Here is a 24,009-nt window from a genome sequence, read left to right as displayed (position 1 = left end):
CCAATCTTATCGATAAGAACTCTATACTTATATATATTGGAGCAAACCTCACTCCCAACATCGTACTTAGTAACTGGACAAGATACCAAGACGAAGATTACTTTGACTATATGGTATACATATCAAATCCTTCCTTGGCTCCTCAAAAATGCGTGGAATGTTGTAGTAAGAGTTCTAAGCCTTGTTAGTCCCTAGAAAACTACCAATAGCCAGACGACTCGATGAACCTCGGAACCGGAAGCGGAAGCAGCACATCCAGGAAAACTCCAAGAGTTGAAGCAAGGATTCGTTTGCTAACATGATAATACCAGCGTAAAGAGCTCACACATCAAGGAATAGCTCCTGACAATTCCGACTTCTCTCCATGCTTGATCTCAAACAACGGCTCCCAAACCGTACAAGCCCGTTTCGTTGCCTCTCCATTCGCCAGCTCTGGTGCCGGCAGAAAGAAACGTTTATCTGTTGAGCACTCAATCAGCTCCCCGTTTATCTCGCGGTCGTTCAGGCAGAGCATGTATGCTTCAACCACGGTCTCAACTGGTGTCAGGCTGTGAAAGGCACACTAGTTAACTCTGTCTGGAGAAGGTTGCTCATGTGCAAAAGGAGATAGATCGACTCACTGCTCTGGCTTTGTTGCATCTATAGAAGCCTGCGGAACTGCTCCAGTAACAACTATTCCCGGTAGAATAGCGTTCAGTGTGATATTGTCTTTCTATACCTCAATGTGAGCATGTTGGCAAATTTGATATGTAGATTTCCGCCTAGCATACCAGCTTAAAAACCGGCGCCGCAGTCCGCACAAATTGATTGATCTATTATTTTCTTTGTCAGTATACGACGCATAGAGACACCCGGGAGTGTGGGGGGAGGGGGGAGAGAGAAAACACAAACCGCAGCCTTCCCCCCACAATACTCCGGAAACGTCTGATGCGGATGCACGGCCGCAATACTCGACGTCGCAACAATCATACCCCCTGGAGTGTCATTGCCCCTCATATAATGCACAGCAAGCTGCACCCCAAAAAGGAATCCCTCATACGTCGCTCTCAGCGACCTTAACTCCGGTCTACCGGGAACATCACACACATTCCTCCCCCGACGATCAAGCATGTAAATCGAGCTTCTATCCTAGTGGCCTGCGTTTGCCAGGAGAGCGTCTAGTCGGCCGTGCTTTTCCCACACGGCCTTGAATATATTGGCTTGCGAGGTGTAGTCTGCTATGTCGACGAAGAAGAAAGTGGCGTTGGGGCCGAGGGAGCGCGCGAGGGTTTCGACGGATGGGAGGTTTACGTCGCAGCAGGCGACGAGCCAGTTTTCTGTGGCGAGACGGGTGGCGAGGGCTTTTCCAATGCCCGACTGATAGGGAGGTGTCAGGATGGGGTTTGAGGAGGTGAAGGAGGTGTGAGGATCACTGGGAGGATGGAGGGAGAGGGAAGGAGAGGGGAGGAGAGGGGAGGAGAGGCGAAGGGGACATACCCCGGCGCCGGTAACGATTGCGACTTTCTGGTCCGCTATTCTCATGGCTCTCAGTGATTTGTCTGGTATTGGAATATTCTATGTGCCACAACTTTGCTGTTCGCTGATAGGAGAAGTGGTAGTCGGCCAATATGAGTTCGAACTCAAGCCTAGGAAATTACTGTATACTTAAGTGCAGTAGACCGGCAAACAGCAGGCGGCTTAAGCCAGCGAAGACCAAAAGATCTACGACGCTCAACTCCGACTATCACTGCGGGTCTTCTCACTACTAGCGAACAAATAGCATTCCGTTTATCAATATCTCCCCATCTGGCTAGAAGGCGCCCCCATTGACCGGCAAACATTGCCCAGTGACGAAACTCGACGCGTCCGACAGGAAAAACACGATGGCATCTGCAATATCTGTCGCGTATGCCATCCTGCCCTTCGGAATGTGTGCAATCTGCGCCGCTCCAAAGGCAACGCTTGGATCCCCTTTTGGTGCCCCAACAAGGCTGGCTGCGGCTAGAGGCGTCTCCGTTGCACCTGAATAGCTGATAAGACTTCTGACTATACAGGTGAAGTTGAGAGAGCTCACCTGGCGCAACCAAATTCACACGCATGCGAGGAAAGTCTCTCGCCCACGACCTCGTCAGCCCCAAAACGGCATGCTTCGAAGCAGTATACGCTGCAAGACCTGATACACCGCGAAGCGAAGCACCGCTTCCAACATTGACGATCGATCCTTGTCCGACGTTTCGCAGAGATCCAGAGATAATGCCAGGTACCTCAATATCCTGCTGGGCTGACATTCGGAGCATGGCTTCCGTAGCCATGTTCCACGTCCCAGTGACATTGATTTCCATTGTTCGCTGGAATATCGCGTCATTTCCAATCTTGCCTTCCCAGCCCGCAGTTCCAGCGGAGTTTACAAGGCCATCCAATCGCCCCGGTATGGATTCTAGGAAAGCTTTGCACGCAGCTCGCTCAGTCACATCGCAGCAAAGCGTAATGTGGCAGTTCTTGTCGTTGATAAGCTCTTCTGGAGCCTGTGGGGCGATGTCTGCAACGTAAACTGTCGCACCGAGAGCAAGAAGGGTCTGTGTCACGGCAAGGCCAATACCCGAGCATCCTCCCTGTCAAAGTGAGTATCACTCCCTAGGGGAGGGTGGATCGGACTTACTGTGATAGCCACCTGGCGCCCCGTGAATGACTGCGGTAACTGCATTGTAAGCTGTGTTTACCTGGTCTATCAGGAAGACGCGTATAGACTCAAATAATGGTTTTATGGGACAAACCACCATCCCAAGACTGAGTCCAACTGTCGGTCTAGGGCGACAAGGACGGAGTGGGGTTGCTGATCTAGAGTTACTGGTTGTCGGATCAGTGCGTCGGATTAAGCCGAGGCGGCCACGCCAATGCGAGGTATAAGTTACTGAGTTAGCAGTACCAAGAGCTGCATATTAAGTGTCGAGCATTTGGGTTTATCTTTGTTGATTCAGTATATACCAGATTCTCTTTCTTTCTCTCTCATAAAATGGTCAAACGGGCACTCGTGACATACGCTGTCGATGTCGACGCGTGTGCAAACTGGTATTTCCCCATCTAGAACGGCTTGAGATGAAAAGGCTAAGAGCGCGTGAAGGATCAATACACGGGATGGTTCCTCTATTGGCGCCACGGATGTTTCTAGGGGTATCTTCGGCGCAAATGTCGGCACTGATCGTATGCTCAAACTGTTTGCGGACCACGGAATAAAGGCTTCATGGTATATGCCAAGCCACACAATACTTTCTTTCCCTGAGCAGATGGCTAAAGTCAGAGATGCTGGACATGAGATGTATGTGATACTCATCTGTTGCTCAAGGCCACAAATTAATGCTTACCGCAGTGGCCTCCACGGATACACTCACGAATTCGTACGCTTCCTCACCGAGGAGCAAGAGCGAAAGGTGATGGCCAAGTCAATCGAAGTCTACCAGGAGTTTACCGGCAAGTATCCTAAAGGCTGGGTAGCGCCGGCTTGGGAGGTTAGTCCCAAGACAATGTCCATTCTGGAGGACTTTGGCATCGAGTATGACCATAGCATGCTGCATCATGACTGCCAGCCATACTATGTGGCGGATGTTCCAAAAGACTCGAACGTGCACACAGACTACTCTAAGGATCCAGACACCTGGATGAAGCCAATGAAGGAGCATAAGCCAACCAAGGTTGTTGAGATCCCAGGCTCGTGGAATGTGGATGATTGGCGTAAGTCCTTGACTCCCACCGACCGGCTCATTCTCTAACTTCTTGTCCAGCACCAATGAACTATACCCGCCGACCGGGAACACACGGCTTCGTCAATCCGCGAGACATTGAGGTCCAGTGGCGCGATCAGTTCGATTTCTTTTATCGCGAGTACGAAACGTTTGTGTTCTGTATCAGCTGCCATCCTCAGGTTAGCGGAAAGTCCAACGTTATGCTGATGCATGAGCGATTGATTGAGTACTTGAAGTCCAAGGAAGGCGTGGAGTTTGTTACGATGGCCCAGGTCTGTGATGAGTTCAAGGCTGGAAAGCTGGATGGAGTTACCATCAAAGCGGGCGTTGCTGCTTAGATAGCGATAGCTGAGAAGAAAACGATATTGTAAATCCAAAACACATAAGACTTCGATTTTCGTTCCTGGGATCTGAACGCGCGGAAATACGTCATAAAATTGGGCTCTCAGTGACCTTCGATTTTTTTTTGAGGGAGGTTACAGAGTCTGAGGCCGGGCTCACTTGAGGAGAGACGCGAGGTCCCCGAAGTCGTGGCTTGCAGGTGACTCAGCCGCATGAGTGCAGCTGGACGGCGGACACCCACTGTCGTCCTGCAGGTGTCATCAGCGCCGTGCTTTGGTGTTCCTAGGGAGATGTACGTTCACTTTCGCGGCTTCCTGAGGACCAACTGCAGCAGCCTACCGATGATTTGAGTCTTCGCTAATCTAGGATCATCTGTCTTTATCTACTACAAGGACGTGGTATTTCAAGTACGAATTATTCTCATTTTGCATCAAAATCCAATCTCTATCTGGTCCTCAATCTCCGTTGGCCTGCCCATGGAGATGACGCCCTTTCTGGCTGTGATATTATAGACAACATTGAACAGAGTATTGGAATCATTATTACCGTGCTGATGTCGGTTGATAGAAGCAGGAAAGCCTTGCTCATCCTTGAATAACTCAAGAAGCGTAATGAAGCTAGCCTTCTCACCGACTTCCTTGGTCGCCAGCTCCTGAAGCCGAGCGGTGCGCTTGGGCGAGTCTTCAAGCCACAGCGGCTCAAAAACCCCTTCATGCTTGAGAATGAGGTTATTGGCATGGACCACCCTGCCAAGGCCATCGGCTGGCAGCTCCTGGAATCCAATGCTGGTACATTCGAGGCCTGTGGGGCCAGTGTTGTCACCCAGGAGGATATGGCTGCTTCCTGCCAGGCCGACAGCCTCAATCTTATCCAACGCTTCTCTTTTCGTTTTGGACTCTAAGATGGTACGGAGAGCAAGATGGATGGGCATGCGGTCCGGGCTGACGCCCTTTGCGCGTATACCATTAAGAAGACAGCCGACTCCGTCTTCGTTGAATCCAATCTTCCCAATGATTCCTGCCTCAGTGATCATCTGGAACGACGGCAACGCTAGGTCGGGTACACCCCTCGGGTTGACGCGCAGGATAATGAGGTTTGGCTTTTGCTTCAGCTTCCAGTCCCAGTTCTGAGACAGGAAAGTTTCGCCGCTGGGGGTCTTCCACCCTAGTGTTGTACACCCGTCGACAGCCTCAATGGCCATGGGTCGCCGGGAGCGCTCATCAAAAAGTCCGAAGGCGATCTCGGTGCGGATGTTGAGCGCAAGAACGTCTAGAACGTCTACTTTAGCGCCTTCGGCAATCGCTTCGATCTCTTCAATGAACCGAGGAAACTTGGCTTTGAGGTTCGGGTGAAATTCAGCAGCTCGGTCACGGACGGTCGTCCAATCTAAATCGTTGAATGCTTTGAAAAGGAGACGGTAGAACTCAATCGAGCCAGCCACCTGGGCTGCCGCCTGCTGTCCGACTGCGAGGCCAATCTTAAGAATAATATCAGTATCCTACGGCGATGCCAATGCCCGAAGAGTACGGGCCCACTTACTTCGCGGTGGTTTCCGGTTACTGTGATATCGAGCATGGTTCCTTATCGTAACGTTGATTGTGCAATAGATTAGGAAGGATTGTGCTTCCTTCGTATTGTTATGCCCAGAGATCGATTTATAGGCAAATGCGATGGCGGAGTAGGGGATGCTGGCCCTATATCAGCATTGTTTTCATACGAAGTGATAACGCTTATCTCCGACAGTCAAACCCAAAGCTAATCAACCCTTTGGTGGAGATAGACGGGACGAGCGCTGTATCCCGACAATCCCACATTCTCCAAGACTGACAAGGCCGATAAGGTTGGAAGCGCACACCCCCTGCAGGGACCCATAAAAAAGCCTTCCATGCTCGAAGCTGCTTGCTCTGCACAACCCTAAACAGTCATCCTCACCTGCCTCTACCATGCCTATGCTGTCGAAGATCCGCGAGGTCGTATGGGGAAAGCCAGCAGCAACAAAAGAAGAGCGATGGCTAATTGTCAAACTTGACATTTTCATTCTCTCCTTCTGCTGTTTGATGTATTGGGTCAACTATCTCGATCGTATGAACCTGAACAATGCATATGTCAGCGGAATGAAAGACGACCTGGGCTTCACAGGGAATCAACTGAACATAATAAATACAAGTAAGTCTTCGCACCAACGGTTGACAGCCACCAAATACTAACTATGTCAGTTTTCTACGGAGGCTACGTGTTAGGACAGGTCCCGAATAACCTCGCACTGCAAAAGCTCCCTCCACGCCTCTACTTTCCCGGCTGCATGATCGCCTGGGGTCTCCTTACCCTGGGAACTGGCTTCACCCACAATCCGCAGCAGATTATGGTCATCCGATTCTTCCAAGCCGTATCCGAATCCTCTACATTCGTTGGCTGCCACTACATTCTCGGGAGCTGGTACAAGGAGGACGAGGTAGCCAAAAGAACTGCGCTCTTTACCAGCAGTGGTTTGGCCGGAACCATGTTCTCTGGATTTCTGCAAGGAGGTATCCACGAAAGCCTTGACGGTGTCCGTGGCCTTCCTGGCTGGCGCTGGCTCTTTATTATCGACTTCTGCATCACTATCCCGGTCGCTCTATACGGATTCGCCGCCTTCCCGGATACACCAGAGACAGCGCGGGTCTGGTGGCTCAGCGAAGAGGAGAAAAAGCTTGCCATAGAGCGACTGCCCGAGGTTAAGAAGCAACGTGGTACGCTCGGATGGAGTTTGATTGCCCGTGTACTCCAATCCTGGCACTGGGTTGGCTTCAGTCTGGTCTGGGTCTTTGCCAGTAACACGGAAATGTTCTCCACGAACGCGATCATGAACTTATGGCTCTCCTCAACCAGCCAGTATAGCATGTCCCAGGTTAACTATATCCCGACTGGAGTGGCGGGTGTCGGGATTATCGCCACCATCTTCGGCGGTTGGTACGCAGATTTCACAAAGCACCAGTGGCATGTCGGAATTATGCTCTCATTTACAGCCATCATCTCCGGAGCAATTATGCTCAATCCGCCAACCAAAGAGGCTAAGTTCTTCGCCCTGTTCCTCAACGGATGCCAGTACGCAAGTCAGACAGTACTGTTTGCCTGGGCCAATACTGTACTCGGAGAAGATGATGCTAAGCGTGGAGTCATTCTGGCCATGATGAATATGTTCGCCATTGCAGTGTATATGTTTTGGTCGCTGGTATTCTACAGCACCACACAAGGCCCAGAGTGGACCGAGGGTAGCATTGCAATGGTCTGTATGGGAGCGGCATTTTTCTTTGCAACGATTGGGGTGTGGTATATGGAAAGGAGGGATAAGCGGAGGGTAGAAGTCTTCTACGGCAGCGAGCAGGGGGGAGAGGAGGTTGGGGGTGTCGACAGAGATGAGAAGGGACTCCAGAAGGCTTAGGTAGCGGCGCAGACGAATTCCCCACCACCCATGATGGCCATGATAGGGATTGTCGTCGTAGCTCCGGGACTTGCTCTAATACTTGCTCATCCATTTTGTAACAAGAATGATGATTGTTGAAGGCTTTTGAATGTATTGTCTCGAGACCTTTAGGTCTACGCTGGACTAAAGAATAAGGCGGCAGTTGAGTTTCTCGGCTAGAGATAGAGACAGAGGAATAAAGAACTAGTAGTCCAGTAATAACTTCTTCTAACAGTGCTTGGCAAGGGGAAGATAAGTTATTCTTGACCACTGTCGGCTTTCCCCGCTCCTCCAACTCCTTGCCAAATCTCTCCACGCCACCTCCAGTTGTTCGCACATTCCCTTTCCTGAGCGCTTGAACAATGGTCAAGAGCACGAGAGCTTCATACTCATGTGCAAGATGCTACAGGAGGAAGAAGAAAGTAAGAAAATATCTCAAAATCAACAGATCCCTCTTGCTAGTGCTGATACCCAGTGAACCAAGTGTGATCGGAGTTACCCGTCCTGTTCTCAGTGCACGATCGCAAAGGCCAAATGCATTGCTTTGGACCGAGGGTCAAATTCGGAACTTCCTCGAAGGTACGCGTCGGACATCTTGGGATCGAGTCCTGCTGACATACATGGCCAGCCTCGCCTCCCATCTCGAAGACCTTGTCGCACAGTTAAAACATCAGCGCAACACCCGCGGGCAGACTGATAAAACCCCGAATCTCATCACCCCACCATCCATATCTCCAGTTAGTTTGAATGAAGTTGGACAGAGAAAAGTGACTGCTCATGGCTTTGCTGCTGCAGCTGCAAAGAATAGCGCACCTCTGGCATCGTCCTACCGTGCCTCTTGTTATGCGCTGCCGTACTACCGAGGGTTCTTCAAGAGTGCGGAACTTCCCTTCCCACTGGCATTCCAAGGTCAACGGCCCTGCTATGTTCCAAGCAGCCATGGAGGCGAGAGCTTTACCCAGTTGCCCGAAGAGGTAGCTAACAAGCTGATGAAAGCTTATATCGAACGCATCCTGCCCCAATACCCGCTCTTCCTAAAGCAAGAGGTGATTGAAATGTTTCAACGTTTCAAGTCCACTGGGACCAGCCTCGAGAGCGGCACAGCGGACGAACAATTTACCATATACATGATTATGGCCATCGCCACGCTTTCTTCCAAGACCAGAAATTATCGAAAACTGTTATCAGTGGCCGAATCGCTCCGTCGGGATGCCTTTTCGTGTTTTGATTTTGGGTTGAGCGCCAGTAATGCGACAACAGCCACGATCCAACACCTCTTATTGCTTGCTCAATATGGATTTCTGCTTCCGTCATCCACGAATCTTTGGCAAGTCGTTGGTGATGCATCGAGAATCGCGCTGGAGCTTGGTCTTCATTTGGATGTTCCAGCGGAGTGTGGCTTGAACAAACAGGCTATGGCCGATCGCAAGCGAATATATTGGACAGTAAGCTTCAGGTAGCTAGACTTCAGATGGATTTGAAATGCTCATATTGACTGCAGCTCTATATCTTCGAGCGATCCGTTGCTATTACATCCCATCGTCCATTTGGGATTGGAAGAGATCAGATTCACGTTCCTTTTCCTGAAGATAACCTCGGGATTCCGGATTTTTCCATTGATGAATCTCTGGATGAGGCCTTGACGGAGACACCTTACATTCGGTTTCTTGACCGTCTTTCATACCTCAGGATTCAAGCTGAGATATGCTCGATCAATATAGGAATGCGCCCAATTCCAGATATCCATCTAATGCACGAAGACTGGGTTCTCGACGTTGAGAGGCGGATACATACATTGAAGCTTCGAGTTACAACCATCAAGTGGTGCGAATTCATGGAATGGCACACCATATTGCTCCTTAATATGCCGTGCGCGCGTAATCCTCATCCGAATGTAAACTCCGTGCTCAAGTACTTCGACGCAGCTGTGCAGATTGCCCGTGGGTATTGGGAGCTTATCGACTCCGGAATTTTGAATTACCCTTGGCATGCCACTCACCATTGTTACGAGGCAGGAAACCTACTCTTGTATGGCCTCTGGCACTATCATGATCTCATTCACCAGCACTACACAACTGCCCAGGTCTTTGAAGCCGTCCATCAAATCTCGGGAAGCTTTGTGCGGCCACTGTACTCCCTGTTCATAGGCTTTACTAACCTGAGGCAGATTCTCCTTGAGAAAAGGTGGCCGGCCGCCCAGCAATGTGGGATACTTTTTGACAGGTTGCGAAAAAGGGCCTTGAGCTTCTTTGGAGAAGATGACCCTGCAGAGCCAGAGTCCATCCTTGAGGCCCGGCAGCTGAAAGAGCTAGTATTCCGGGAGAACGCAGACTTTCTTTATGCACGCGAGCAGCCATCGCCTGTGGTTGATGCAAGCCAATTGATCTTCGACATCCCATTTCCAGATTTTGACAAGGATGGTATATCATTCGATCACTTTACGGACTTTCCTGGCTTCTTCAATTTCTCCGAAGCCTCTGAGCTCGGTAGTTTTGGTGGACTTGACGCTGTTCCATTAGGAGACCAAAGCGACCAGCTGGATTTCCCACCTATAATGCCTGCACCAAGCCCAACTGAAACTGTCATCGATAGGGTCCCCGAGCAGGTGGCTCAGTTAGTCGTCGACAGAGCCCAGTTGAGTGTGCTTGTACAGAACCTTCCAGTTTGCTCACCTTGCAGGAAGAGAAGAATCAAATGTGATATGGAGCTCGCTGCTTGCCGGAATTGTTTGAAGTTCAACAGAACTTGTTCCTACTGGGATAGCGCTCTAGGCACAGAGGTTCCCCGAAAGTATGAGGGTACTGAACTGTTCTCGGGGGCATCATGCTAACATGCATATAGGGTGGTTCACGACTTGCATGGCGAAATTGAGAAATTAATTGACGATGCGGAGAGACTGACCTATTCCTGTAACTCTGCTGACAGCCTCCAAGAATCAGCCATTCTTACAACTTCAGCCTCGGAGCCGGTGCCGGTGGGCTGTGTTCGGAGTGATATAATTTCAGCCATTCTATGCTCCAGCACGTCTAGTCCAGCTAAACCACTGGACATGTCGTTCTTTGGCGTAAGTAGCGTCTTTTGTCGCCTGGCAAACATCGACAGGTCTATCACTCTACCGCAGAAAGCACCAATTCCCGTCTCGCAACCCTCCGACCCACTCGAGAGTGTATGCAACTCACTAATATCCAAAATGACGGTTGAGATAAGTCGGCCAGAAGCGCAAACCCTAGCATGGCACTACTACCAGGCTATCGAAACCATTTATCCAATACTTGGACGCGATCTCGTTAGTAAGACCCTAAACGACGTTTGCGATAGTGGATCCCCGGAAAGGTACAACAACCTAGCTCATACACGTTTGAACCTGGTTCTTGCAATATCGTTGGCGTTGCTAAGTCTGCACGACCAGCGCATGCAGGTTTATTGCAGACACTTATTTCCGCGACGCCATTTCTTCTGGTATGTCCCATGATTACTTTCTCGAACCAAACATCCAGTCGCTGCAAATGCTGCTTCTGCTTTGCCTGTATGCCTGGATTCGACCAAGCGTGCTGAACGTCTGGAGACTTCTGGGGCACGCATCGAGAACTTTCCTTGACATTATCGAGGCACATGGATCCGATAAGACGGATGCGGCTTATGCAGGGGTACTGTATCGCACGCTTTATACCTTGGAGACCCAGATTGCCATTTCTTTGGGCAGGCCACACCAATTACCAGACGGACAAGAGCTTCCAGAGTTCTCACCGGACCCAGAGTCACTCGCGGCTAGTGAGCTTTCAACGATGAGGTACAATCTTGCACGACTTCAGAATCGCTTTCATAGGGATATAATTTCCACCGGGCCAACCGTCTCGGGACAGAGCCACACGGATTGGGCGATCAGTAATGCTTCGTGGCTGTCGACGAGCATTGGCGAAATAAAGGCCTGGATTGAGACCTGGAATGGTGCTGTCGATTTATTCGTCGCCGGATACCCCGTACCCGAGGCCGACGCAGGTGTTCTGAGAGGATTTCTAGGATCTTACGGACAGTTGGAGCAAAGCGAGGCTCTTTTGCTGGCGAAAATAGCCTCCGGTCGCCGTGGTCAGCATCTGGTTGCGGCGGACGAGGAAGTCGCGGCGTGCAACCAAATTCTGCAAGCTGTGATAGACCTCCATCAGCCACAGCAACTGAGTCATCATAACATCCTCTCGCCCTATCCACTTCAGTTCATCTATCCGCTGACATGGACGTGTGCACACGCAGGGGTTTCAGCAATGGTAGGGCTGCTGCAGCACGGTGAAAATGAGGCAGGTATGCAGCCGCGTGACCTTCTTCTTTGCCCGAGCCTTGAGGTTCTGGATGCCTCGGGCCGGAATATGGGCTGGAACACGAAGGGGCTGGTCCACTGTATCCGGAGTTTGTATGAGTCACGGACGTAAAGCTTCGGTGTACTCCTCGTGTTTCTGATAGCTAGTATCGAAGGTGAATCACGGAGTATGCAGGGGGTGGTCGGACGAGAGACTATCCGAGAGTGGCTTACGGAGTACCCAAAGAAGTGGTTGCTTGCGACGCACGTGAAGGCTTTGCTGTTCACCCACCACTGATGTCATCTATCCTTGGAACCTTTGGATCCCACCCGTCCTCCATCACTTCTCAAGCATACGAGGATGTTTTTTTTTCAGCTCGTTCTCCTCACATGAGCCAGCGCAGTTGATGGCCCATTTAGGTGCACAGCTAATGTCTGGCCATCTCACCAGAAGGCTACCTACCTAAGCGGAACCTCGGCTGTGAGAAGGATCGACGCTGGTCTTGAACCTCCCCACCACCTCTCTCAAAGACCAGTCAACTTTCAGCTTTAATCATCTAGAGTTATACGCTGCTTACGCCTTGCCCAATCGAACATCGTGCATTCGGTAATTTGGGGTACTACTCGCATCTCCGCCTTTCATTCGATCGTCTCGCAAGCCTCGAATCTCAGACTATGCTGGATCGCGGTTAAGGCACGTCAGCCAGTCCCCACCATTTTGGATCTCTTGACCTCATCGTGTTCTAACTCCAGAGTGAGCACCAACTTAAAAAGAGCGAGCGCCCATCATGATCTTCTCTGCGCTCTGCGCTCCATACTCCTCACTACTATGGCTCTGCTCGATCTGTTCGGCTCCTCCCACCAGCCCATTGCGGTTGTAGGGATTCTCTCTGTTGTTTACTATCTCATATCATACGCGCATAGGAAACGGCGACATTATACGGTCGCCAAAGAGAATGGATGCAAACCAGTTATTCCGGTCCTTCCCTATCGGGAGCCGTTCTTCGCTCTCGACAGAGTCTTCCTGAACATGAGGATGGCCAGAGAGCGTAAGCTGCTGGAGAACAACATCACACGCTTCGAGGAGCTTGGCAATACTATCCGCGGTAAACGTTTCACCACACAGATATTTCTCACCCGCGAGCCGCTGAACATCAAGACCATCCTCGCTACCAAGTTCACCGACTACAGCATGGGAGATAGGCTCCAGGTTTTTGGCACTTTCTTCGGCAAAGGCATCTTCACCAGTGACGGGGAGGACTGGTCACGATCCCGCCATATGGTCAAACCAAACTTTGTGAAAGACCAGGTCGCACATCTTGATATCTTCGAGGAACTGTTGGACGATTTCTTTGCGTTGATTCCGAGCGATGGTAGCACTGTTGATCTTCAAGACTTGTTCTTCGGCCTCACTATTGATTCTGCAACGGAGTTTCTCTATGGGCACAGTGTTCACAGCCTGAAGAAACAGTTGTCGGGTGTATCGACCAAAGAGCCCGACTTTTCAGAAGCCTACAACTACTCGCTGGAGTACATCACGAAAAATTCCCGACTCGGCCCGCTGATGGCTTTCAACCGTGACCCGAAGGCAGCGGAAGCGAACCGCATCTGTCATGAGGTTGTGGACCAATATGTTGATAAGGCCGTAAGGGTGCGAGAAAGGTATGACGAGGAGAAAGGCCAGACGGAAGGACGCAGATATACGTTTTTGCAAGGATTGGCCCAGCAAACAGGCGACCGCACGCGAATCCGGGATGAGCTCATGAACCTCCTGCTAGCAGGACGCGATACCACCGCATCCCTTATGAGTAACATGTGGTTTATGCTCGCAAAGCATCCAGAGGCTTGGGCCAAATTACAAGAGGAGATCGCCACTTTGGAAGGCCGTGCTCCGACGTACGATCAATTGCGCAACTTGAAGTACCTCAAGTACTGTTTGAACGAATGTAGGTGTAATCTGCGCTCTGTACTGATATATGCTGATAAATATAGCTCTCCGTCTCCATCCTGTCGTCCCAGTAAACTCACGAACTGCGGTCAGAGACACCGTCATCCCTCTTGGCGGTGGTCCGGACGGAAAATCGCCTGTTCTGGTCCCGAAAGGGGCCGTCGTCGCGTACAGTGTCTGGGCTATGCACCGCCGTAAGGACTTCTACGGTCCCGATGCGGATGTCTTCCGCCCCGACCGTTGGGCCGATCTTCGGGTAGAATGGAATTACCTCCCGTTTAATGGAGGACCGCGCATTTGTGTCGGTCAGCAGTACGCCCTCACCGAGGCAGCTTATGTGACGACACGTCTAGCGCAGCGGTTCTCGAAATTGGAGAGCCGTGATCCGGGGCCATGGGAAGAGAATCTGACGTTGACTTTGTGTTCTCATAATGGAGTCAAAGTTAGCCTCGGTAATTAATACTGTTGCTGTATACTGTAGGCTACTCCTCAATGAATTACGAATAACCATGTCAGCTTCCAAAGCCTCCGTTCCAGCGCCCAATGCCTAATTGGAGACACCCTAGTGATAATCGGATCATCCGGCTATTATCTGCCTGATTCCCTTCCCCGCAATCTCCGTCCTGAAGATGCCAATTTCGCCAAGCTATTTCCAGACAAAATTCCTCCGGTGCGGAGGCTTCGCAATAATTTCTCCGTCTACTTACAACAAGTGATCGACATCGTCAGGGATCCTGAGAGTAAAGCTTCTGCCGGGATGTCCATTACCCGGCCAATATAGGCTAAAACATGGTGATAAAAGGCTGCAGCTGCCGCCGACTCAAGCAGCAGTGACCAGCTCAGTTTGAAACAAATCTTCGTACAGACTATCATGGGGATCTCAGCAGTCGCCAAAGCAGCTCTCCTCCTCGCCACCGCGGCCAATGCCGCCCAGAACTACACGGAATGGCTATCCGAGTCGTACCTGAGCAAAGGAGTTACCTTCTCTCGCAATTACGCCTACGCCGTTCTATACACAGGCGTGGAGCTCGCGTACAACAAGACCGGTGACGAGACCTACTTCAACTACATCAAATCTCAGATTGACGGTGTCTTGAATGACGACGGCTCCTTTGTCGTCCCTATCACCGAGACACTCAGTCTCGACGACATCCGCATCGGCCAGAACCTTCTCTACCTGTGGACCGCGACAGGCGAAGAGAAGTACAAGATTGCTGCCGACGGCCTCCGCAAGCAGCTCGATTTCACTCCTCGCAACGAAGAGGGCGGGTTCTGGCATCGTCGACCTGTATACCCCAACCAGATGTGGCTCGATGGTATCTACATGGCGAGTAACTTCTACGCCCAGTGGACGAGCTGGTTCCAGCCAAACAACAAGACTGCCTGGGATGATATCATCCTGCAGTATGACCTGATTGAGGAGCATACCCGGGATAATGAGACAGGTCTGCTCTTCCACGGATACGACGAGAGCAAGGTTGCTGTTTGGGCTGGTACGTGTCCACCACTGTCACATATCACATAAACTGACTTGATCTTTATGTGCAGATCCCATAACCGGCGCAGCCCCGCACATCTGGAACCGCGCCGTAGGCTGGTACTTCATGTCCCTTGTTGAAGTCCTCGACTACTTCCCCAAATCCCACCCAGGCTACAAGCGCAACCTGCACCGATTCCAAACTCTCGCAAAAGCCATCAAGGACAGCCAAGACAAGGAAACCGGTGGATGGTGGCTGATCATGGACCCTCCTTACCCGAGCGACCCACGCAACTATATTGAGAGTTCTGGGTCTGCGATGTTCACTTATGGATTGCTCCGCGGAATTCGCAAGGGCTTTATCAAAGAGAGAGAGTATAAGCGGGTTGCGCAGAAAGGGTATGGGCTGCTACGGGATGAGTTCTTGTCTAAGAACAATAATGGCACGTTGAATTGGGAGGGGACCGTGCAGGTGGGGAGTCTCGGAAGCAATGGGACTTTTGAGGTGAGAATTTCTCCTTTTTTGCTTGACTATATGATGCTAATCCTTGCCTGTAGTACTACATCTCCGTCCCCCTCGCGCAGAACGACTACAAGGGGGCTGGACCGTTCATCTACGCCAGTTACGAGCTGGAGGGATACTAGAGGCATAGTACGGTTATGAGTTAAATATTAGATTGGAATACGATTGGTGAAGAGCGAGAATTGACGCAAGAGAAATCTAGAGATAGATTTGGATAGCCTTTACCTGAAAAGTGGCTGTTTGAACAGACAACGGGTTTCAGGACAGTAGTTGCAGATCAGACAGAAACACAAGCTATACCGAATACACGGCTCTTTTCATGTGATACTTGTCGAGCCTCCATGATTAGGGCTCCTTCCCAAAACCTTGGAAGCTTGAAGGCCGTTCGCGACTTCCCTTCGAGGTCCGACTGTAAGTGTTCCCTCTTCTTCCCCCCCTTCTCCTTCTACCTTTCTCCAACACGCCCACCCTGCCCTTGTCTCTCTCCCCCCACTCTTTCTCTCGTTCTTTGCTCGATATAGGCTTCCTTACTCTCGTTTTCATATGTCAGGGTTGACTCTAGCTTTTATTGTCCCAACTACGCCCAAGTCGACACTGATTAAACTGCTCGTGTCGACGATAGCTCCCGTGTACCCACAGAGTCAGCTTCATCCTTCGTTCTCTTCCCCGGTTGGTCATATCATCCCATCCACGTCTAAGTGGACACTGACTGAACTGTTCGTGTAGTCGATAACCATCGTGAATGCACTGTTGGCTTCCCTCTGCAAGCAGAGAGCACGCTATTGACTGTACGACCACCACGAAGACACACTGATGGAGAACTAACAGATTCAAACAGTTGAGGACCTCTGCGACCTTTGCCACCTCGGCGCAGCCGCCTCCGACAGCGCCATCGACCTCGACCTGGACTTCACCTTCTCCTTTCAGGTCGATTCCGTTCTCCTATCCCCCACAAAGTCAATATCGTCTTTCTGCATCACTAGACAGCCACAACTATCACTCCATTACCGACGTTGTGACTCTTTTTCGCCTATCTACACCTACGCTGACACTCACGGACTGGCCGTGGCGTTGTCTGTCCTCGTGGGCGGGCTTTTAACATCACGGTGGAAAAGAAATTGACAATGGCGGAGAAGATTTTCATTGCTGCTAAGGCGAACCGCATTGAGAACAGGGCAGCATATGCGAACAGAAGCTTCCTCTACGGTTCGGAAGGCCATCAAGCGAAGCAGAAGTACGTACACAATCTGTGGGATATCTTCTGGGAGGGCCATCGAGGTGAAGGACAACAATTACCGAAGGTTGAAGACATTTTGGCGTTTGCGCACCATCTCATCCAGGAGGTAAAGCCACACAAAGAAGGCGAAAAGATCGCGCCAGCCGCCACGCTCATGGGCTACTTTTCTTTGCTGGAAGAATACCTCCGGCTCAAACTTACCAACGAAGGGTTCACGATCAGCCCAGGAACAGTCGAGGAAATCCACAATCTACTCAAAGAGAAGGTCGATGAAAGATTGGCGCTGACCGGAGTTGACCGTCCACAATACAGGGTTGGGTTCAACCTCGTATTGCCTCTAGCTAAAAGATGGCTAGCTAACGCAATCATCAATGACACTGCGTCATGGGACAGAACCCTGGTGATACTAACGGCATGTGTTTTGCAGGCAGCTCTTGGATGCACTGCCGACGACCTTCTGGAAAGCTTTAGCGACAAGAAATGTTTAGCATACTCAGATGTTTCCTTCAGAGTACCGACGTCTGGACCTGCTACAGTCCAGGATATCAGAGGCCGTGTTACTCTTCATCGCGGTTGGCTAACTGTGGATGACCTCCGCTTCGAAATTAACCCAATCAAGAATTCGCACCAGGGCTCGGTCTGTCCCGTCAAGCTAATGTTGATCATCGCCATTCGGTTTGATCTCGTGCATGGGAAGAACATACAGGATGTACTGCGACACGCCCAGCTCCATGGCGGAACAATTGTGTGGAAGCGGCCATCATCTCCGTTGCTTCCGGCAGTGAACGACCTTGTTGTGTCCGACATTAAGGTGAATCACAGTGCCGGCCTGGAATGCGAAGTGTATGAACATTACCTCACAACGCTTGGCCTGATCGGGGGTCTCCCATTTGATCTTCAATCACAAGATATCCAAAGAGGTGCAGCGACTGCCGCTGCTTTTTTGCCTCACGTGGCGACTCCCGGCATCGAGAACGCCAGGATTCTTCTGGGACACAGACCTGATGGCGAGAAGTGGACTCGGCAAGCTAGCGGCTACTCGGCCCCGAACACATGGAATGCTCGCGCAAAGACAGCCCCAGGTATTTTAGAAGTCATTGACCCCGCCGAGACTGACTCTGGCGCGTCTCATGTCAACAGTCATGACAATAATGACTGTGGAATGATTCTCCGTGACATTGGTTATGCCATCCCGGCCGAAGTCCGCGCAGAGCCCGACAAGTTTATCCAATTCTTCAGTACAATCAGTTGATTTACACCAATACTAGACGACAGCAAGATCCCGCACAAGCGAAGCCGCAATACCGATTGACTTCGATTACGTTTGTTCAGACATTGACATCAACTATTGCTTCTGTTTTATCACTCTTTCTTGTTGCTGTATGTGTTTTCGTCTTCTAGTTTGTTGACATTTCGTTCCGAGAAAGCCCCTCAAGAAAGTTGCAAATTTACATGAATAGAACTACGCTGTATCCAGCCCAATCCATTCCTTCTGACTACAGTAATGAGAGGTTGATCTGGTCTGTAAGCGCGTGTGTCTGTAACCCTGAACACTACCAAGGCCAGCACAATTTATCTCGCTGGCATCCTCCTGGAGTGAAATTCGTCGAGCTAGGCCACAAGCTATGCCATGAGCGTGGTAAAGAGTGCTGGGCCCTTATTGGCATCGGCGATTGTGGAGGCTTCGTTGAATTACGGTCGCACGGTGCTTAAGTGTTTACCTTCTTCCTCTCTGTGAGCTCCGTCTCGGGCGTGGGGATCGGTTACTCTCCACGAATAGACGACCGTACTCAATTGCTTGGTATGGGTTAGCGACGCCGTGCATCTCTTAGGAGACCCGGCTGCCATTATGTGAGGACAGTGCACTATAGTTCAAGCTTCGGAAAGGGACCTCTTAGTCAGGTCAAGTGCAGTCAAGCCAACCCTCCAGGTAATAACCAGCTATACAAGGAGGGTCGGGTCCACAATCTGGGGCACTACACGACTTACCCGATGCATAGGACAAGTAGCTGCTTTAGGTTGATTTTCAATATTTGTTGCATGGAGCAAATTCCGTATTCGATTCCCAGGCCATTGAACGCAGATTGAGCGCAAGCGCGGGGTTGCCCCACAATCCCTGTGTCCCTCGACACGAGGGTCTGCTTAAGCAATCAGCAACTCTATCAAGAAGCCACCATAATCTTCCAAAAGATTTGAATAGTGTCCTTGATCATCATAAAGTTCAATGTATGCGTTGTCTATATATATCAAGACCTGTTTGCAATGACCACTGACCCAGATTCGTGGCCAATGCAAGACCCTCGTGTCGAGGCTGGGGCCGACGCGAGCTCTCCATCTTTCTGTTTGCTCGAGAATTGGAGTTCCATCCGGACAAGTCACCAGACTGTGGACCGGGGAAGCTGAAGCTCTTCCTACTGTTCCACAAGAGGGGTAGACTATGGGGTTAACTGATCAGGGTATTAATTGCTTCCCTTCGCTGCCAACAATGTCTCCAACACCCATCTCCGATTCTCACCCACCTCGTTCCTCCAGCCTCAATTGAGCCATCAATCAAGCCTACAGACGCGCACAGAGCCAGACGGCGGTACCGCATAACAAAGCCGCAACAACACCGACCCAACAATCTCCCCACCTCACACAATGGCCGCCCTCCGAACCAGCGCCCTGCGCACCCCCCTCCTCTCCAGATCTCTCTCCCCCAGATCCCGCACTCCTCTCCAAAACACCCTCCACCACCTCACACGCCCCCTGACCACCCGCTCAACAACATACACCCTCAACAACGGCGCCCAAATCCCAGCCCTGGGCTTCGGCACCTTCCAAGACGCCGACTCGCAAGAAGAAACCGTCTCCCGCGCTCTGCAACGCGGCATGCGCCTAATCGACACCGCGCGCGTCTACGACGTCGAAACCCAAGTCGGATGCGGCATCAAGAAGAGCGGTGTCCCGCGCGAAGATATCTTCCTTGCCACGAAGCTCTGGTGTAATGATTATCACCCGGAGGATGTGGAGAGGGCGTTGGATGAGAGTTTAGCTGATTTGGATACTCCGTATGTGGATTTGCTGCTGATGCATTATCCTTGTACGTTCAAACGAGGCTCGGAACGGTTTCCGAGGGGCGAGAATGGGCGGATGGTGCATGGGGAGACGACGTATGTGGATACGTGGAGGGCGATGGAGGGACTAACGAAGACGGGGAAGGTGAAGGCGATTGGGGTGAGTAATTTTAGTAAGGGGGAGGTTGAGAATCTTCTTAAGGAAGGGAGTATTGTGAGTCTGCCCGAGAAAGTTTGCGTGAGAGAGATCAAGTGCTAATCCCGCCGCAGCCCCCCGCCGTCCACCAGATGGAATGCCACCCCTACCTCCAGCAAAAGGCCTTCAACGCGTGGCACCGCGAGAAGGGCATCCATGTCATCCAGTTTAGCCCGCTGGGCAACATGAACGATTTCTACCGGCAGACCGGGTGGGCAAAGGAAGTCGCGCACATGATGCGCGTCATCGACCAACCGCTGCTCATTGAGCTGGGGAGGAAATACAACAAGACCCCTGTGCAGATTGTTCTCGCGTGGGGGATTAACTCCGGTCGCTCAGTGATCCCGAAGAGCGTGGTGGATTGGCAGATTGATCAGAATCTCGAGGCGGACTTTGAGCTTGAGGCTGCGGACTTGGAGAGGATTGGCACGCTGGATGCGAAGGCGAGATTTAACGATCCTAGCTTGGATTATGAGTGGCGGCTTTATAGTGATTTGGAGGGGATTGAGGGGGCGCAGAAGGGGTTTACTCATTAATCGAGACGTGATTGAAATGAATGGTGCAGATTACTTGTGACCATCGTCTGGATATTGATAAAAGCTTGACTATTCGCGCCTAAATTGGCAAAGCTGGCCCGAGAGGATCAGATTGTGTGGAGTATTTTAGCAGGCAACGTACATACCGAAGTGCCAGAATGAGTGGGTTTGCTGCCATTTGAGGCTCTTGATGAGTGCACCCACCTGTGACTAAAGACCTCGTTGATCCGACATTGTAAAGCCGGTCCAAAGAGTGCAGACCTCATAAAACGCGTGTATATTCTTTCCAAATAATAGATTTCTCGGGAACCTTGGTTTATTACACCTGATGGATTATTGCAATCTGGAGCTAGAACTAAGTACAAAACAGTTAGGTAAACATGATTTCAAGACAGAATACAAGAAGCCGAAAATACAAAATTCCATAGTAGCAGAGGCCAGACACTCAATGGCCTCTCAAACAAGAAGATCAACAGCTGGCAGGAAAGGTGCATCTCACCCTGCCCTGATTACTCTCTCAAGCGACTCCAGCGCCTAGGCCTCTCCACATATCAGAGTAGAAGGCAGCAATGGCCGTCTCCTTCCCCGCATATTGCAAAGAACACGCTTTGAATTTATCGCAGCCTTTCTGGATCAATACCTTAGCAGCATCAATAGAGTTATGTTCAAAAGCCACGCCTAACGGTGTTTTCCCGGTGGAGTCAACTTCATCCAGACACGCACCCCATTCCAGAAGCAGGAGCAAGGCGTTCACGTTGTTTCTCTGAGCAGCGATTGAGAGCGAAGACCGGTTGTAGCCCACATTATTGTGATAAACATGTGCCCCCCGCTGTAATAATAGCTGCAGGATGGCCGTGTCATCGGAGAAGGTGAGCGCATATTTGAACAGTGATCTGGGCACTACCAATTCAATATTGGAGATCTTGTGATTGCTAGGAAGGTTGCCCAGGGACGCCACAGGTGCGCCTGGCACCTTTGCTGCCTCCACCTCGGCTCTCTCGAGCAAAAACCGGACCATGTCCAAGCGGTTCCATCTCACAGCCGCTTCAAGTGGAGTCTCGTCCCCACCTCCGCTTCTGAAAAAGAAGGATACCGGGGGCGCGAAATCCAAGCTAGCTTCTTGCTTGAGCAGTTCGGTTACAACAGGTAGGCTTCCCTTCCCAGCGGCCATCGACACATGGCCCCAGTGGAAGACGTGCTGACGACAACCTGCTGCAAAATCGAGCGCTCGTATGATCAGAAGAGCAATCTCCTCCTGGTCATTCGATATAGCTTCGCTGAGAGCGTAGCGGAAAGAATTGCACTTCAGCTTATATTTCTGCACTTGCAGCAGGACCAATTGGGCCATCTCCGGGGCCCCTTCCTTGATTGCCTGGATGAGGGCAATGCCGAAACTTGGTAGCATTGGACTTCTGCAGCGGTTCGCAATCCCAACGGACTTGGGGAGAATGACTTATGCTTACTCTCTTGCAGGCACCTTGGCCATCCCTCGAAACAACAGTATTCATCTGTTGCACAAGAAGGTTAAATAGTTCTTGCGATCTAAGTTTGACTGCCAGTTCGAGCGGGCATGAACCATCTTGCAGATGTTCATCCCGGCCGACATGGAAAACCTCAGAGGTACGAGGTATCAGAAGACGAGCTGCGTCCTCATTTCCGACATGGAGAGCCTCGAGCAGCGGAGTACGGTCGGCTCTATTTTGCACGTCAAAATCGGGCACATATTCGCAAAGAATCCCCACGGCGACAGGGTTCCCAGCTCTGATAGCTGTAAAAAGAGCTTTGGTAGTGGCACCAAGATGTATTATCCATGGACAGTGCTTGTCGGGCCTGTTATCCTGTGGTGTCTGTAAAGGTAAAACGGACTTCATGGTTTCTGTGTCTCCGAGAAGCGCACTAGCTTTGAGAAGCAAGTCTGGGGAGCATTCGTCCCTGAGGGTCCTTGATGTCCCGTCTACCGGGATCTTCAGCAAGAACTCAACCATAGTAGGCAAGTGCCTTCTTATAGTCTGTTCTAGGGCCACCTGCATATCTGCGAGTTTCACGTTTGGTGTATGTTCGCTCTCAAAAAACACACGAAATCGTGCGTGGAAGTCTGCAGCCTTTGTCTCAGACATATCATATTTGAAATAGCCTGTGACAATCTCTGCTGGCGTGAGTCCCTCTTTATTTTGAAAAATTCATATCCGCGCCGGCTTCCAGTAGGAGACGGACCGCCTCGGCCGACCCAAGCTGTGCTGCATAGTGCATTGGATAACAGCCCCGAATGCTTGGTTCGTTCACTTTGGCACCGTGGCTGATCAAGAGGCGCATGATGTCGTACGATTCTTGATGTTGCAACGGCTGCTCGGTTTTATATGTGTAGCCGGTGGCTTCAATTGCTCGCATAAGTGGAGTGAACCCCCACGAGTTTTGTCGATTTACATCCAGCCCGTTGGCGATGAACAGCTTGACTTATTGCAATGAATAATCATGGTGAAGTAGTGTATTTCCTTGTCCATCAACTTCATCAAATTTCAGTCCAAGACGGGCAAGAGTTGGTGCTGTGTCTTTAAAGTGGCCCTGAACCATCGCACCCGGACTGAAGATTTCGCCATAGGTCAATCGACTCGGATCTGCGCCCTCAGCCAGAAAGAAATTGAGGATCTCGTTCTGGTTGTTGGCTGCGGCAACTTTGAAGGGTGCATCCGGACACGATGAGCCTTTCTGAACACCATGATCTAGTAGAGCCCGCACGACCTGCGTGCAGCCTTTTCTAATGGCCATATCCAGCATCTTCTGCCCCAATGTCAGAATCGAGAAAAAACTGTTCGGGAACGGGATCTTGTCGTCGTTCAAAAACGGTAAAAGGCCTGGCAGACTCAGCAGTGCAGTGTCCTCCTGTTTGTTGTCGATAGCCCACTCAAATGCTTTGTGAAGTGAGTAACGCGGAATATACAGCAATTGGTGAGCAATACGATAAGCAGTCTTGCTTGTTCGCATGAATGCATAGAGAGAATTGTTCGATAAGTATTCTGTCACAATCAAAAGAAGCTTCTCGGGGAGGTCAAACAGGGAAATTCGAGACATGTCGAGACAGAGGTAAAGCGATTTGGATGATGTTATCTAGAAGAGATAGCAGGTTAGGTATTTGGTGTGGGAAGTTGAAAATGAGTAAAGATTGAAGATCGAGGATCGGTTTGTGTGCAAACGCTCCATTGCGGGCATTCGACCCTGTTTATATGCGGTGTGCTGCATGTATC

General features: G+C 50.8%; 15 protein-coding genes across 15 annotated transcripts; 9 read left to right on the top strand and 6 right to left on the bottom strand.

Moving 5' to 3' along the window:
* Window positions 1–328: 328 nt before the first annotated feature.
* On the bottom strand, window positions 329–1,521 carry BJY04DRAFT_209619 (uncharacterized protein; the record flags this gene model as incomplete). The annotated part of the gene is made up of 5 exons (XM_073714149.1): window positions 329–548; window positions 621–712; window positions 892–1,128; window positions 1,183–1,356; window positions 1,477–1,521. 5 exons carry the CDS (start codon window positions 1,519–1,521, stop codon window positions 329–331), a joined length of 768 nt encoding a protein of 255 aa, XP_073567711.1.
* A 268-nt stretch (window positions 1,522–1,789) lies between these two features.
* Window positions 1,790–2,683, bottom strand: BJY04DRAFT_221666 (SDR family NAD(P)-dependent oxidoreductase; the record flags this gene model as incomplete). The annotated part of the gene is made up of 3 exons (XM_073717197.1): window positions 1,790–2,001; window positions 2,054–2,591; window positions 2,639–2,683. The coding sequence occupies 3 exons, from the start codon at window positions 2,681–2,683 to the stop codon at window positions 1,790–1,792; spliced, it is 795 nt and encodes a 264-aa protein (XP_073567710.1).
* A 309-nt stretch (window positions 2,684–2,992) lies between these two features.
* On the top strand, window positions 2,993–4,057 carry BJY04DRAFT_221665 (polysaccharide deacetylase family protein; the record flags this gene model as incomplete). Its single annotated transcript, XM_073717196.1, has 4 exons — window positions 2,993–3,048; window positions 3,101–3,295; window positions 3,347–3,708; window positions 3,759–4,057. The coding sequence occupies 4 exons, from the start codon at window positions 2,993–2,995 to the stop codon at window positions 4,055–4,057; spliced, it is 912 nt and encodes a 303-aa protein (XP_073567709.1).
* A 434-nt stretch (window positions 4,058–4,491) lies between these two features.
* On the bottom strand, window positions 4,492–5,699 carry BJY04DRAFT_230314 (acyl-coenzyme A:6-aminopenicillanic acid acyl-transferase-domain-containing protein; the record flags this gene model as incomplete). The annotated part of the gene is made up of 2 exons (XM_073719267.1): window positions 5,601–5,699; window positions 4,492–5,538 (listed from the first exon to the last, which is right to left on the bottom strand). Exons 1-2 carry the CDS (start codon window positions 5,634–5,636, stop codon window positions 4,492–4,494), a joined length of 1,083 nt encoding a protein of 360 aa, XP_073567708.1. The 5' UTR covers window positions 5,637–5,699.
* Window positions 5,700–6,004: 305 nt separating this feature from the next.
* On the top strand, window positions 6,005–7,482 carry BJY04DRAFT_221663 (putative MFS pantothenate transporter; the record flags this gene model as incomplete). Its single annotated transcript, XM_073717195.1, has 2 exons — window positions 6,005–6,227; window positions 6,278–7,482. 2 exons carry the CDS (start codon window positions 6,005–6,007, stop codon window positions 7,480–7,482), a joined length of 1,428 nt encoding a protein of 475 aa, XP_073567707.1.
* Window positions 7,483–7,779: 297 nt separating this feature from the next.
* BJY04DRAFT_197037 (uncharacterized protein) lies at window positions 7,780–9,162 on the top strand. The gene is made up of 3 exons (XM_073712439.1): window positions 7,780–7,925; window positions 7,988–8,082; window positions 8,132–9,162. Exons 1-3 carry the CDS (start codon window positions 7,866–7,868, stop codon window positions 8,961–8,963), a joined length of 987 nt encoding a protein of 328 aa, XP_073567706.1. The 5' UTR covers window positions 7,780–7,865; the 3' UTR covers window positions 8,964–9,162.
* A 1,620-nt stretch (window positions 9,163–10,782) lies between these two features.
* Window positions 10,783–12,275, top strand: BJY04DRAFT_121630 (uncharacterized protein). Its single transcript, XM_073708343.1, has one exon. The coding sequence runs from the start codon at window positions 10,965–10,967 to the stop codon at window positions 11,925–11,927; it is 963 nt and encodes a 320-aa protein (XP_073567705.1). The 5' UTR covers window positions 10,783–10,964; the 3' UTR covers window positions 11,928–12,275.
* On the top strand, window positions 12,048–14,253 carry BJY04DRAFT_197034 (cytochrome P450). The gene is made up of 2 exons (XM_073712438.1): window positions 12,048–12,488; window positions 12,569–14,253. Exon 2 carries the CDS (start codon window positions 12,624–12,626, stop codon window positions 13,938–13,940), a length of 1,317 nt encoding a protein of 438 aa, XP_073567704.1. The 5' UTR covers window positions 12,048–12,488; window positions 12,569–12,623; the 3' UTR covers window positions 13,941–14,253.
* Window positions 14,254–14,408: 155 nt separating this feature from the next.
* Window positions 14,409–16,054, top strand: BJY04DRAFT_121637 (glycoside hydrolase family 88/105 protein). Its single transcript, XM_073708344.1, has 3 exons — window positions 14,409–15,235; window positions 15,291–15,724; window positions 15,778–16,054. Exons 1-3 carry the CDS (start codon window positions 14,614–14,616, stop codon window positions 15,862–15,864), a joined length of 1,143 nt encoding a protein of 380 aa, XP_073567703.1. The 5' UTR covers window positions 14,409–14,613; the 3' UTR covers window positions 15,865–16,054.
* Window positions 16,055–16,312: 258 nt separating this feature from the next.
* Window positions 16,313–17,261, top strand: BJY04DRAFT_197027 (uncharacterized protein). Its single transcript, XM_073712437.1, has 3 exons — window positions 16,313–16,411; window positions 16,469–16,530; window positions 16,581–17,261. The coding sequence occupies exons 2-3, from the start codon at window positions 16,485–16,487 to the stop codon at window positions 16,862–16,864; spliced, it is 330 nt and encodes a 109-aa protein (XP_073567702.1). The 5' UTR covers window positions 16,313–16,411; window positions 16,469–16,484; the 3' UTR covers window positions 16,865–17,261.
* Window positions 16,867–18,231, top strand: BJY04DRAFT_221659 (uncharacterized protein; the record flags this gene model as incomplete). The annotated part of the gene is made up of 1 exon (XM_073717194.1): window positions 16,867–18,231. One exon carries the CDS (start codon window positions 16,867–16,869, stop codon window positions 18,229–18,231), a length of 1,365 nt encoding a protein of 454 aa, XP_073567701.1.
* A 1,388-nt stretch (window positions 18,232–19,619) lies between these two features.
* On the top strand, window positions 19,620–20,767 carry BJY04DRAFT_230312 (aldo/keto reductase; the record flags this gene model as incomplete). The annotated part of the gene is made up of 2 exons (XM_073719266.1): window positions 19,620–20,249; window positions 20,306–20,767. The coding sequence occupies 2 exons, from the start codon at window positions 19,620–19,622 to the stop codon at window positions 20,765–20,767; spliced, it is 1,092 nt and encodes a 363-aa protein (XP_073567700.1).
* A 345-nt stretch (window positions 20,768–21,112) lies between these two features.
* Window positions 21,113–21,924, bottom strand: BJY04DRAFT_197024 (uncharacterized protein). The gene has a single exon (XM_073712436.1). It carries the CDS (start codon window positions 21,783–21,785, stop codon window positions 21,285–21,287), a length of 501 nt encoding a protein of 166 aa, XP_073567699.1. The 5' UTR covers window positions 21,786–21,924; the 3' UTR covers window positions 21,113–21,284.
* On the bottom strand, window positions 21,863–22,966 carry BJY04DRAFT_197023 (uncharacterized protein). The gene has a single exon (XM_073712435.1). It carries the CDS (start codon window positions 22,882–22,884, stop codon window positions 22,078–22,080), a length of 807 nt encoding a protein of 268 aa, XP_073567698.1. The 5' UTR covers window positions 22,885–22,966; the 3' UTR covers window positions 21,863–22,077.
* Window positions 22,967–23,221: 255 nt separating this feature from the next.
* BJY04DRAFT_221656 (uncharacterized protein) lies at window positions 23,222–23,836 on the bottom strand (the record flags this gene model as incomplete). The annotated part of the gene is made up of 1 exon (XM_073717193.1): window positions 23,222–23,836. One exon carries the CDS (start codon window positions 23,834–23,836, stop codon window positions 23,222–23,224), a length of 615 nt encoding a protein of 204 aa, XP_073567697.1.
* Between the last annotated feature and the right edge of the window lie 173 nt (window positions 23,837–24,009).

Source organism: Aspergillus karnatakaensis (assembly GCF_047715665.1).
Source record: "Aspergillus karnatakaensis strain CBS 102800 unplaced genomic scaffold BJY04scaffold_51, whole genome shotgun sequence".
NCBI classification, from domain to species: Eukaryota; Fungi; Ascomycota; class Eurotiomycetes; order Eurotiales; family Aspergillaceae; genus Aspergillus; species Aspergillus karnatakaensis.
Note: the sequence above shows the minus strand (reverse complement) of the source record. Positions and strands in the feature narration are given on the sequence as shown.